The sequence below is a fragment of the Nyctibius grandis genome, chromosome 3 (assembly GCF_013368605.1).
Source record: "Nyctibius grandis isolate bNycGra1 chromosome 3, bNycGra1.pri, whole genome shotgun sequence".
Classification (NCBI taxonomy): Eukaryota; Metazoa; Chordata; class Aves; order Nyctibiiformes; family Nyctibiidae; genus Nyctibius; species Nyctibius grandis.
This window is the reverse complement of record NC_090660.1, coordinates 78,326,056-78,339,365: the sequence shown is the minus strand read 5'-3', so window position 1 is coordinate 78,339,365 and position 13,310 is coordinate 78,326,056. Positions and strand designations below refer to the sequence as shown.

The window sequence follows — 13,310 nt, the reverse complement described above, 5'->3', positions numbered from 1 at the left end:
ACACCTTCAATCTGCCAGTTTAACAGGGAGTTTCTGTCAATTTTCACTTGCAAAAATGTCAGGGTCGAGAGTGTCAAGAAGTTTCCAGACTCAAAAATATGACACCTACTACTTCCCTCTGATACACTATGCTGGTTAATTACTGGGTCAAAAAAAAAGTAAAATAGATTAGTCTGACATGATCTCTTCTTGATGAACAGACATTGTCAGTATTTATCAGCTTGGCTTTCAGTTACGCTTAGGTGAGGCATTTTCATCTGTACCAAGGCTGCTGAAGTAAGTCCATGGAAACTAATAATAATTAGCACATCTGAAAAGTCAATAACTTGCACATGACTCAGATGCTTACCTTCAGTCATTTGAGTTTGAAAAAATGTAGCCTCCGTACTAGCCTGAGGACCCTTACAGTATACAGCTGAGTGACCACAAAAACTCAGGAGTACTGAAACACCACACAACTCTCCTTGAAAATACAAAACTAACCATACTAACTAGTACTGAAATATCTTTTAAGCACAAAGACAGAGGATAGCTAAAATTCTTAAACTTTCCACTACCAAGAAAGTTAGGTATCCATTTTCTGTTGGAGGACTACTGACTGTCTAGAAATGAAATGGTAAGGACCTTACATGCTACCATGTGGTAGACAAGAGTTTATAGAGCTTTAAACTGGGCAGAGATCCCTGAATAGACCTTGAGGTTTCAGCTACTCTCTTGGAAAAGAGTAAAAAGCAGGAAAACTGTGGCTTTTACCTGGAAACAGGAAAGCGGTATGAGGCCAAAAATATTGTTCCCTAACACTGAATAAATTGCACCAATATTTAGAAGTATCTCCCTATTACAGTTTCATGTGTTTGAACTTTTTGTGTTCAAAAAGTAAAACCAGGAATAGGAATCAGTAGACATGACTAATCACATTTAATTCTGTGTGTACTCTAAGCATGTTAAAAAAACTCTGCTGGAATATTCAGCTTTCCAAGGTGTTCTGAAACAGTACATTTACTTTGCTACTTTTTAAAACCAGTGCATAAAGACTTTCTATTAGAACATGACTAAATATCATCTATTCACTTCTATATTCTGACACGAATGGAAGAGAAGCAACAGTGATGTGAAAGCTGATCTTGATTTCTGCATTCTGTCCTTTGTCAAAGTATGAATTACACACATTCATTACAAATAGTATTCATAAATATTTATAGCTAATTACAGAGTGACCAGAGCACTGGTCCTTACCTCAAATCCTATTAGTGATTACCACGATAAACTAGCTGTAACTGATTGCTTTCATATAGCAGTTTTAGAGATGCTACAGAATTTCCTGGACTTCGAACGTGAATTAGCCACAATATCTCAAATACATGTCACAGTGAATCACAGAATCAATCAGGTTGGAAGAGACCTCAGGGACCATCGAGTCCAACCATTGCCCTGACATCGCCATGTCAACTAGACCATGGCACTAAGTGCCATGTCCAGTCTTTTCTTAAACACATCCAGAGATGGTGACTCCAACACCTCCCTGGGCAGCCCCTTCCGATGTCTAATGACCCTTTCTGAGAAGAAATTCTTCCTATTGTTCAACCTGAACCTTCCCTGGCGAAGCTTGAGGCTGTGTCCTCTTGTCCTATTGCTAGTTGCCTGGGAGAAGAGGCGACTCCCACTCCACTACAACCTCCCTTCAGGTAGTTGTAGACTGCAATAAGGTCACCTCTGAGCCTCCTCTTCTCCAGGCTAAACAACCCCAGCTTCCTCAGCCGTTCCTCGTAGGTCAGACCCTCCAGACCCTTCACCAGCTTGGTCGCCCTCTCTGGACTCACTCCAACACCTCAACATCAAAGATGACTACTGTGATTTGACATAAATGAATCGAACTTACTACCAGAGAGCACCTATTGATCATAAGTGACTTGGGACTACTGTTAGAAATATGTTTAAATAAAATCTAAAAAAAGAAAGTTGGAAAATGTATTAAAGAAGTTCCTGACCATTTGGAGATCCAATTGGGAATTCAGGACAAATATATTGTGATATGTATTGGGCAGCCAAAATTCTGGATTTAATGAGTGAAATAGCCTCATTTTAAGAAACTGTTATCTTCCTTCATAATAAGGTAAAAATTGTCCTTCTCTATATGGATACAAGATAGATAGTCTTCTTAATGAATCACGCTTTTCTAACTATGATAGTCACTCTACTTATGCCAAATCTGAGGTTCAGGACTATATTTATAGATAACAGGATAAATTAATATCTAGCATTTAAATGAAATTATGTTAAGAAATAATTTTTTCTCAATTAAAAAAATCATAAGTTAAAGAAGATTCCCAAGCAGATATCATGAAGATGACAGGCTACATAGAGTTACTTTTATAAATCTCATTGATTCTGTGTTCAGTTCATATTTTGTATTTAAGTTCTGATTCTGCTACTACTAACTAATTTTTAATAATCTTTTTGATACAGGGGATGAAGTTCTCTGACAGGAAAACAAAAGATGAACAGTGCCTGTCCTGTGTTGTTAATTATTTTATTTTGGGAAGGCTCCCTTAAACTTTGAGACAGCAAGCCTTTCTGCTACTTTCCACTTTCAATTTCTTTACTTGAAGTTGCTTAGCTGTTGTTGGCATTACATGAGTAAGTCATAACGTGGACTTATCCACTTGCTTTCTTGCCCACTTCACTTGCACAATCCTTTGCTAAAACTGCCAGAGAGAATAAGAGGATAAGTCAACGTCACTCTGTTCTTTGATGCAGTGTCAGTAGCCTTTGAGCACAGGCAAAGGAGCTGAAGCACTTCCACCAACCTTTGAAGTGGAGCAGAAAAGTGGAAAACCAGAGGGAAAGCAGGCAGGTTCACTTGGAAAAGGGCTGCTCTGTTCTTGGCACCCAAAGTGCTCTCCAGCCACTTAAGGGATTCCACAAACCAAAGTCTTCTGCTCAAAAGGAATGGGAATTGTTTTTAAACCAAGCGTCTCTGAAGAGTTTTGGCAAAACAGACAAGACACACTAAACAGAGATATGAAAAAGCTTTGTCAGAAAGGTCTAGGAAATTTAACAGGGCATTTCTATTCAGCACAGAAAAATTCACCAAAATGTGTAAGTCCACTACAAGGCCTTCCTTTATGTTTCCTAATGCGGTTTCTGTTCTCCTAAATATACTACAGACAAAAAATTTCAGCCAGGAGCTGACAGATACACACAGAGAAACTGCTACATCCAGACTTATGCAGGTCATAGGATCTAAAAGCATCACAAAATAGCCAAAAATTTATTTCAATCCCTATTCACTCACTATGATGACATGAACAACATTTTACTATTATCCATGCAAGAGCTCTATCCACTAGTGGGTTCCTATGATCTAAAGTCCAAATATCTGTATTTAGATACAGGAGGAATTTGCCTGAGGAAAATCTAAATAAAAGATTGTCCTGGTTTGGCCTAAACCAGGCCGATTTTCCTTTCAGTGATTTTTCCTTTCAGCTAAGTCTCCTCTAAGTAACTGCACTTTCTGAAACTAACTGCATGTTTTTGCAGACAGTGTCTGCTTCCAGGACTGATAACGCTCGAAGTTTGTAGTTATCACTGAGGCACCGGTAGGGATGTTGTGCAGAAAGGCTCTTGCTGTACTTGTTCTTGAGAGAAACCAAGGTCACTGCTGAATTCCTCACTGCTTACGAGTGAAGAGCCGAAGGGGGGTCACAGCTGCAGGGGGGAGCGGACAGGGCAGGTGACCCAAAATTGACCAACGAGGGTATTCCATCCCATACATGTCATTCTCAGTATAAAGCAGGGGGATCACGAGGGTCTCGCTCTTTTTCTGCTATGGCCGGTGTCCAAGGAGGACTCCGTCTGTTTTCCTGCTGCCCCCGATCCCGATCCGTGCGTTCCTGAATCCAGCTCTCGACCGTCGCTAGGCCCAGCCTGGGCCTTCCCGCAGCCTGCCCTGCAGTGCTGGTGGTGACGTGGCTGACTTCAGGGGAGCTCAATCTTGGCTTTGTATATATATTTGTATATATTTGATTATTTCTATTATTGTTATTATACTCTTTTTCATTACTATAGTTTATTAAAACTGTTTTAACTTTCCAACCCAGAAGTCTCTCTCCCTTTTCCCTTTCCCTCTGGGGGGAGGGGGGGGGATAACAGAGAGCATCTGCCGCAGGTTTAATAGCCGGCCCAGCTTTAAACCGTGACAAAGATATTTACAGTTATTCTTCATTTTCTTCTTCTGAAGGCTTCATTAAGTTACTGAAATGGAGGGGCAAACCTTCAAGCCTCCCAAAATATAAGGCCCCAGAGAAGTCACAAGTCAGTCATGGTTTTCAAAGGAATTATATGATATCAGCACTTTCAACACATCACTATCACAGTTTTCTAACCAAGACCTTCAGAGGTAATATACCAACACAAAGTAAGAATAAATATATTTCTTTTGTTTCCCCCATGAACAAAATATGGATCCAATACTGCTGTTAGATACACATCCGTAACTGTCCCTAAGAAACATGCAGCTATACCAAAGCCATTATTCTAATCTGAACTTTTTTAAAAGTACCCCTTAGAAGACTGTATTTTCTTCACAAGGTCTGCAAAATAAAATTTTATAGAAGCAAGGCACGGGCTTTGTGATAACATCCCTAGCATGTATCGGCATGATCTTGCCAAAAGAAGACTAAAAATAATTCAATAAGAAAAGACTTCCTTGCCCTAGAGGACATTGGTGTTCTCCAATTACAGTAATTATAAAATGCAGTGTGTGGCTAAAAGCCAAGAAATACCAGGTTGAAATGCATTGCTATCGATCAAGCTGGGAACCTAAACACTTGTCAGTACAGCAAAGGCACATGCATGGAATGAGGATCTCAAATATGTATGAAATCAAGGAATGAATACTAAAAGAACAGTTTAAAATAGAATGCATTATAAATTCATTAATCAAAATTGCTTTTGTAAATTTTATTCTTGGTGAGTCCTTTTAGTTTGCAGAGTGTAACAGCTTGGAATATAAAGGAACTAACAACTTCCACTATCCAAATAACAATGACTATTTTTAAAGTGTTGACCATGATAACCATGAAAAAAAAAAAAAATCTGAGTTTTCATTAACATGTTTGGATTTATTAAGGTGCAATGTTGCCAACGAAATTATTGGGGAAAAAAAAAAAGTTTTTGCAAATTTAGTCCATGGTACACAAATAATGCTTACAAAAAAAAAAGATCAAGAGGTTAGGAAGTTGTAGGGTTATGGTGCGTAAAACAAGTTTTTCAAATTTTATTAACACTTTACAATCTAGTAAGAATTAATTAATAAGGCAATAAAACCCTTTCTAACTGAGTAACATAGAATAAGGCTTTCCACATCAATCTGGTCTGAACAACAAACCAATGTACTGATTTTCCAATTTGGTCACAGTCTCTTGTATGATACTTATTTAAGGGTGAGATTGATGGCAGTAGAATGCATAAGGTTGTCTAAAGTCAATCTGCCAAATAACTACTTTAACCACAGAAAGAATGTATTGCCTTATATATTCCAAGATTATTATGTACATTGACAAGTACATGACAAAGCACGATGGTTCCCATTTTTGCCTTAAAGGCTAGGTTTTCACCAATGGAGGCTGGGCAGGCACAGACAGCTCAAGCACAGTAGAGGAATAGGCAGGGACACCGGAGCAGCTGCAGAGCAGCAGAGCCATAACAGCACACTGCTCTGGTCAGACTGACCACTGCCAGCAGCAGTTGGCTTCAGTTTTCAGCACTAGCTCAGACATCTCTTCCATACAGATGTACCCCAAGTGTGTACATGGAGTAAAAGCTACACTGGTGTCAATGGCCCAGGATGGGAAATGCCAGAAGCATATTGTATACAACACACTGATAAGGGTTGTTTGGGTGCTTTGGAAGGGCAGCAGGGAAACGTCATCCCTCTCTGCTCTCTTTACAGTGCTGTTAAATTCTTATGCACACCAAAAAGAAAATGTTCCTTACTCCTTTCTTTACTAGGAAACAATTGTGTACAGCATATGGCGGGATAAACATATATACAGTTTGCATCTGCCATACGTTTTCACAACAAACTGCTCATCATAACCTCAAGAAAGATTTTATTTTATTTTTTTTTTTTTTTTTCGATTGAAGTCATAATGTTGACAATTCAAAAACTCTCTCAGCATTGAAGGAAGAGGTCTAGGAAACAATGATCTAACATGCAGTCATAAGGTCATATAAGGCCACTGCAGAGGAGTGAACTGAATTTGTTGGACTGCTGTTCCCTACAGAGGGGCTTATGCAGGTTCTCACGCCAGAATCCTATACAGAGAAAGAGACAAAGGCAAGCTGGAGGACCCATATCAGCCTTAAGAAACATTAGATGAAGTTGAAATTATTAACAGTGTCAAATTGCCAGGACGAGACAACATCCTTAAAGAATCAGGAAGAACTTGATTATGAAACTTCTGAATTACTGTGTGGGGGACAACCTCTCTTAAAATGGCCTCATTACCACAGTAACAAAAAACAGTGCGTGGGTGTTAATATTTTAAAAAGCTTCCCAGTAGATCCTGAGAAACTGCAGATTAAAAACTGACTTCCACTGGGATGATTTCATAGGACAAGTTGGAAAACATATTAATTATATGGATAATATGAATTCCTCCCAAATATATCAGACTTTGAAGGTGTCAACAACACATGGAAAAGGCTTAAGTGCAGTTAAGGTTTCTACAAAGTTCCTAATTATTTAAAAATTAATAAATGCATAAAATCAAGCTATCATGAGATAAAGAAAAAAGTGAAAACAGACAGAAAGCAGATTTAAGAATACAAAATTATTTTTCAGATTCCCTGCAAGATGTGTCCATGGTCCTCTGCTGTATACCTTCTTCACAATAGCCCAAGAAAAGGGAATGCAAGATGGTATTAACTACTTAAGGTAGTTAAAAACAAGACAGGAAAATAAAAGATAGAGATAGGAGACTCCTTAATACTAAATGATTGGAAGACAAAATGATAGATAGCATTCAATGTAAACACATGCAAAATAATGAGGACATTGCTGGAGATTACAGCCAACTATACATACACTGTAGTGTAGTAAATGACCTCAGTGCATTGGAAAGATTTTGGAGTAATTGTGAATAGCTCTATGAAAATGTCAGGTTGAGTTTAGGCTCAGCTGAGTTGAGTTCAGGCTCAGCTGAGTTGAGTTCAGGCTCAGCTGAGTTTACAGTCAAAAAGTAAAAGAATGTTAGAAATTATTAGGAAGAAAAAAAGAGAAAAAATACAACTCTATCAATTTGCAGTATGCCATAACTATCAACAGTTTGGTTTGTTCCCTTTGAATTAAAAGGAAAACAGTAGAACCATAGCAGATAGAGAAGGAAAACAAAATGGAACAGCTTTTCAGATAGAACAGCTTTCAAGTAAGAGGAGTAGGACTCTTCAGCTGAAAGAGATGTGACCACTGAGGAAATCATTATTTCTCACAATAAAGAAAAACAAGGTGTCAAATAAAATAACAGATTTAAAGAAAAAAAAAAGTACTTTTTCACACAGAGCATAAGTAAATTTATAGAGCTCTGCAACGTGATGCCATGGATTCAAAGAATACAACGGGACCCAAAGGCATTCAGATTCATGAAAGAAAATTCCATCTAAGACTATTGGATGCAAAAAGTACAAGAGCAGATTTAGGAAGTCCCTAAGCTGCTGTTTGCAGGAAGCTGGGGGGTTTCATTGCAAAAGTTTCTCTGTTCACATGCTCTATTCTTATCCTCTTACCCTAGGAATCCACTACTGCTCACCACCAGAGCCACAGTTCTTGGGAAGATGAACTTTTCATCCTGTAAGTTCAGCCAATCATGAGAATGTTCTGCTCATTAGACATATCTACTGTGAATCATACTCCAGCTAGTAACTTTAGGTCTCTGAACTGTGATAGCCCAGCACCCTCTTTGTTTTTCAAGGTGTAAGGGGAGAGTGTGCAGTAATTCAACCTTTTTGTTTTCCTTTTTTTTTTTTTTTTTTTTTTTTAAATAGAACCAAGATCTTATATGCTGGAGACCACCCTTATATGCTGGAGACCACCCTCAAAAGCTTTTCTCCTCTGCACAACTTAAACTAAAATGTGGCATTAGCCCTGCAGTTCCCTAAAAGGTAAGGCTGGACATTGCAAGTAAGGCATATGACCAACAGCTCTTACCCAAAGTGTGGTTCTTCATCCCTCCCATTCCTTAGCTATGCATTCCCACCCTCTCTTATAAGCACTGGTACTTATCTGACTCAGCCATGTAGGGAGCCAGTTTCATGACTCAGACTGGAAATATATTTTTTAAATTAAATTTAAAAAAAAACCCACCTGATTTTTCAAGTACTTGGATCAATCTCATCATCAACTCAGATATGTGCCAGTGGCAGGAGCAGAACAGAGGCATTCCAGCCAGAGCTGCCTCTTAGGTTAGCTTAGTTGTTACACACTAACAGTGCAACCAGAGCACGCAGCCCCCACATACCTTCTCCCAGCTCCAAACACTCTTGGAGATATTAAACTTCTCAACTATACAACAGACTTCTAGAGAGACAGGTGCACCAGTGAGGCACCTGGACCTTGATCACCTCCATCTGGATTCAGTAAGACATAAAACTTCACTTCAACAAGCAGAGCTAGCTCTATTTACAAGGAAACGTTTTAGTACAAGGGGCAGCTTACAATGACATGACTGTGCCCCCAGTAGGGGATTTTTTTGCCAGCATGTCTATACTAATAAACCACCCCAAAGTAGACAAAAGTATTTCAGCTGCACTTATCTAGCTCACTAAACATCAGGCAAACATTTAGAGGGATTGTTTCCCTATTCTGTGGCACTGGAACTCACCTTTGCTAAGACCCAATGTATCACATTGCAAGGATGTTTTCTTAGTGGTATCGGTCTATCTGCTGAAACTTTTTTTTTTTAATTAAACATCTCCATTCATCCTCATCCTTTATTTTACAAAAAATAGCCAGATACAGTTTTAATTCTATCAATACTTGGGTATTTGAACTTTCTGTCATTCACAAAACTGATCCAGAGGTCACAGACCCTTGGAAAACCAGATCTAAGAGTGCTTATTTCTTTACCTGGAAAAGTAGAACTTGTCTGTCCTATTGTTAATATGTATCTAGAAAAATAAAGTGACTATTAAGTGTCAAAACAAGCATTTGTTTTAATTATGGACAAAAAGCATGCAGCAATAGTTATACAGCTATATCTGTCCAAAGTTATGAAATGATAGAATGGAGTTTGCTTCATCAAATTCTCCTTCCTTCCATACCCCTGATTTCACAACAACTTCTTTACCAGACTCTCAGCCTCTCTCCACGCCCTTCTCATGGGCCCGTGTCCCTGAACATGTATCCATCCCTTTGACCAGACCCTTTACACAGACCCTTTGCACTCACAAATCCCAAACTCTTGCCTATCCCAATCCCTGATTTGCTTGGATATTATGCCAAAATTGAATCCCACTCTCTTGAAAGCTGCTGTCCCGTTCTGAATAACAGGACAAAAGAGTACCTCCTCAACATTAAAATTGGGTAACCTCTTTTCCATGCTACTTGTACTCTGGGTGAGGGGTCATTGGGGAGCACAGAAAAAACACCACCACCACAAAAAACTTGTTCCAGATGTAGACCTAACACAAAGTTTAGGCCAAAGTGTGTGCAACGCAGGAAGAATCTTGAATACAGCTGTCAAATATGCAGCTCCATTAGTACATTCAAATTCTTCTTTCCAAGATATATACCACAGGCAAATGTAGAATGGCATTAGGAATGGAAAAAGGTACATAACTAAAAATCAAAGCTACCCTTTTGCAGAATCTCAGGAAAAAGTTTTGCAGTATTTTAACAAGGGAAAACAATACAGTCTTCCCTATTCTCATTTTACAAAAAGGCTTGACAGCTTTTTCTTAAGGTTTCTAGAATAAATCAACCTGAGTTATTGGTAACAAAAAGGCAACCTATATTATAATAAGGTCTGAAAAAGTCACAACAGAAACCAAAGTTTAAGGACATGTGCAGACAATTGTAACTGAAAGGGTTAAAGGTGTTTCAGATATTGTCATCTGTTTGTTTGGAGACTAAATGTGGTAACTAATTCTCTGATGGCTCTCAGTCTAATATAGTAACACTCATAGGTAAACTTAAGTTAAACTACCTTTATTAATGGTTTAAGCAACCATGGTTTCTCTAGGACACACATATGCTCAGTTCAATCAGATCTCCAAGCTGAGAGACATCACTCCAAGGTATCTACATCTTGAAATGTGTTAATATGATCCTCTGTCATAACATTACAATGGAAAGTGTTGGGAAACCTGTGTAATATTTGCTATAAACAACCCAACTTGTAGTAATGCTATTTCTCCGGTGCCTGGACAGATAAACAAATAATACACAGTATGAACACAAGAAAAAGATCTGAGCTTTTCTGCAGAAACAAGAATACAGAAGAAAAGTTGCCCATTCTTGTCAGACCTCTGGACTTCTTAAAAGCTCTAATGATCTGATTTGATCTAATTAGCAAGAAGAGATAGAGTTAGCCTTGAACTATGGCATAAAATCAAAGTTCAAAAACATGGGAGATTTAAGTCTACTAATAACAAACCAAATATAGAGACTTCTTAAGGGAAAAACACAAACAGAAATTACATATTACATTATTAATCTGTTAAACACAGGAACATACAGGACTCCAGTCCAGCAACATGTGTCAATTTAAATAGAAGACTGTCTTCTCATAGGAGCCTCATTTTGCTCAGAAATTCCATCCAACCTAGAAGCACGGGAAAGAATCCACGTTATTTTGAAACTTCAGCACTCTTCTTAGATGGTAACTTCTTAGGTCACAATCAGCTATTTTGAGTAATGCAGTTTTGGAAACTGGCACCTAACACTGAGGAATTACCACTTAAATTCAGGAGAGCTATGAGAGATTAATCCCATTAATATCAGTAGAACATGACACAACCCACAAATAGGCATTTTTATCTCAAAGTTCACCCCTGTACAAAAAACAAAGACAAGTAACAAGTGCTTTAAAAGAGAAAACAAGCAAGCTAAGACTGGAAGTATGCTGTTTTATAAAGTGACAGTAACTATTCCAAAACATTTCTTTCTGCATGTCGCTATCAGTTTTTCCTTACCATATATTCCATATTGGAAGCTGGTGGATACACCTGACCCCGTAATTTATTATGAAGATCCAAGATACTTTGCATATCACTGTCTGTGATAGCCCTTTTCCCTCTCTGCTTGGCGATCCACCACTCACCATCTTCATCCATGTACTTTTCCAAAAGTTCCTCTAAGAGCGTGGCATTGGGAAGAACCATTGCAGAAACTGCTTGAGCTATGAATAGCCAGGTAGTTACTCTGAGCCATTCCTGTACTACATACTTCATGATGAACGTTCTCAGAATGCTCAGGAGTTAGCTCCAAGACAAAGTCTTTCTTCCAGGTCTGTTGGCTGTAAATGTATAAGAGAAAGTAATGTAATTTGGAGGTTGAAGTACTGGCCTGTATGAACTTACTAAGCAACAAAAACTGTAGTTTGCCCAGAGTTTGCCACTGTTGTTTTAGGGGGAGAAACCAGGATGCTACTTTTTTTTTTTTTTACTCTAAGAAGTATACACTGTTGCTTTGGGAAGATAGCTTATCTTCAACCTTATGAACTTCAGTTTGTTGAAGTGGTTTTATACAGTACACTGGAAAGCGCATTTCACTGCCTGCATGCAAGAAAGCATGCTTTTCGTATCTACTTGAAAGAAGCCAGACATCGATGAAGGTTAGACTGCAGATAAAGTCTTCCAGTATTGGAATTTTAAGAACAAAAAAAAGTTAAAAGGCCTGCATTCATTGCCAAAATGTGAACTGAAAAACACAACAAAGTTAACATGAAATATACCCTCTTGGTGCATTTCGAAATATGACTTTGATTAAAGCTTTTGTTTTATGATTTCCAAAAACCTAATAAAACTAAAGGATTCAACTCGGACAAGAAAATGGGGGGAGATGGGGTTATTCTATTCACCAAACAAAGGAAAGCACAGATAACTCTCAGAAAAAGTAGCACCGCTTCCAACATTCCAACACCGCCTGTTACAAGACCGAGTGCTTTAGGTAGGAAAGCCACGGTCACTCCCTCACTCTGGGTGAAAAAGCGTGAATCCCGCCACACCGACCGCGCTGCACCCGCCGCTGCGAGGGAAACAAAAAAGGGCGACGGGGGCAGAGCCGGGCTCTCCCCAGCGCGCCGCCCGCAGCCGGCGCCCCGGCCCCGGCGCCGCTCTCCGTGGGGCAGCCGGCCCCGAAGAGCCGCTCCCCTACCGGAGCGCCCCGCCGCCGCCGGGCCCTGGACGCCGCCGCCCCCCGGCCGCTCCTCGCCGCGGGCTAGATGCTGCGGGGAGCCACCGGGCGCCCCCCACCAGCGCCCTTACCCCTCCGGCGGCGGCTGCCTCCTCTCCTCACAGCCAGCTTTGCTCCGCCGCCCACCTCCTCGCCAGGCCCGCGTCGGGGCCGGAGCCGAGGGGCGCAGGCACGGCCTCGCCCCGCTCGCTGCGGCTGGCAGCCGCGGTGTGAGCGGCGCGGCGGGTGCAGACGTGTCCAGCAGAGGAGCCGCGACGAGGGGCTGCCGCTAAGCGAGCCGCCTCCCCCGCCGGCCTCCGGGTCACCGCCGCCCCGAGGAGCGCCGCGCTTCTCCTTCTGGCTCCCGCCCCGCCGGGCATTTATCGCGGGCGGCGGTGACGTGCGGCGGACACCCCTCCCCGGCACCCCGCGGGGCGGGACGCGCCGCTCTCCGGGCACCGCGCCGCTCTCCGGGCACCGCGCCCGCCCCCGGCACCGGCACCCTCTCCGGCCGTCCTCGCCCGGGCGGGCGCAGGAAGGGCCGGGGGCGGTGGAGCCCGCACCAGCTCCCCGGGCGGTGCCTCGAGTCGCGCGGGCGGCAAGGGCTGGCAGGGACCTCTGCCTCCTGCCAGAAGCTGGCTTCGGTCCTGCAAAAGCCATCACCCAGAAAAGGTCGATGGGGGCCCGTCTCCTGCCGCCTCCATCCCTTGGTAGCTGGCAAGAGGATGCCAAGCCAGCCTGCTCCTGCTGAAACACGGCAAAGAGAAAAAGCTGGGTGTTCACACACGAGCTCCTCGAATGACCAGAACGTGTGAATATGGCTGGAGGTATCAGGACAGGCATTTTATTGTGGATTCAGACCAGCCACACGAGACTTCTCTTTACAAAGTAGAATTCAAGAGTTTGTGACCACTCA

General features: G+C 41.3%; 1 protein-coding gene across 1 annotated transcript in view; it reads right to left on the bottom strand.

Annotated features, from left to right (window-relative positions):
* Window positions 1-12,622, bottom strand: part of CRISPLD1 (cysteine rich secretory protein LCCL domain containing 1) — a 41,705-nt gene extending 29,083 nt beyond the window's left edge. The window contains exons 1-2 of the mRNA XM_068396289.1: window positions 12,487-12,622; window positions 11,194-11,516 (exon numbers count right to left, since the gene is read on the bottom strand). Of these exons, the coding sequence (XP_068252390.1) occupies window positions 11,194-11,451 (258 nt within the window). The 5' untranslated portion in view covers window positions 11,452-11,516; window positions 12,487-12,622. The remainder of the gene's footprint in view (window positions 1-11,193; window positions 11,517-12,486) is intronic.
* Between the last annotated feature and the right edge of the window lie 688 nt (window positions 12,623-13,310).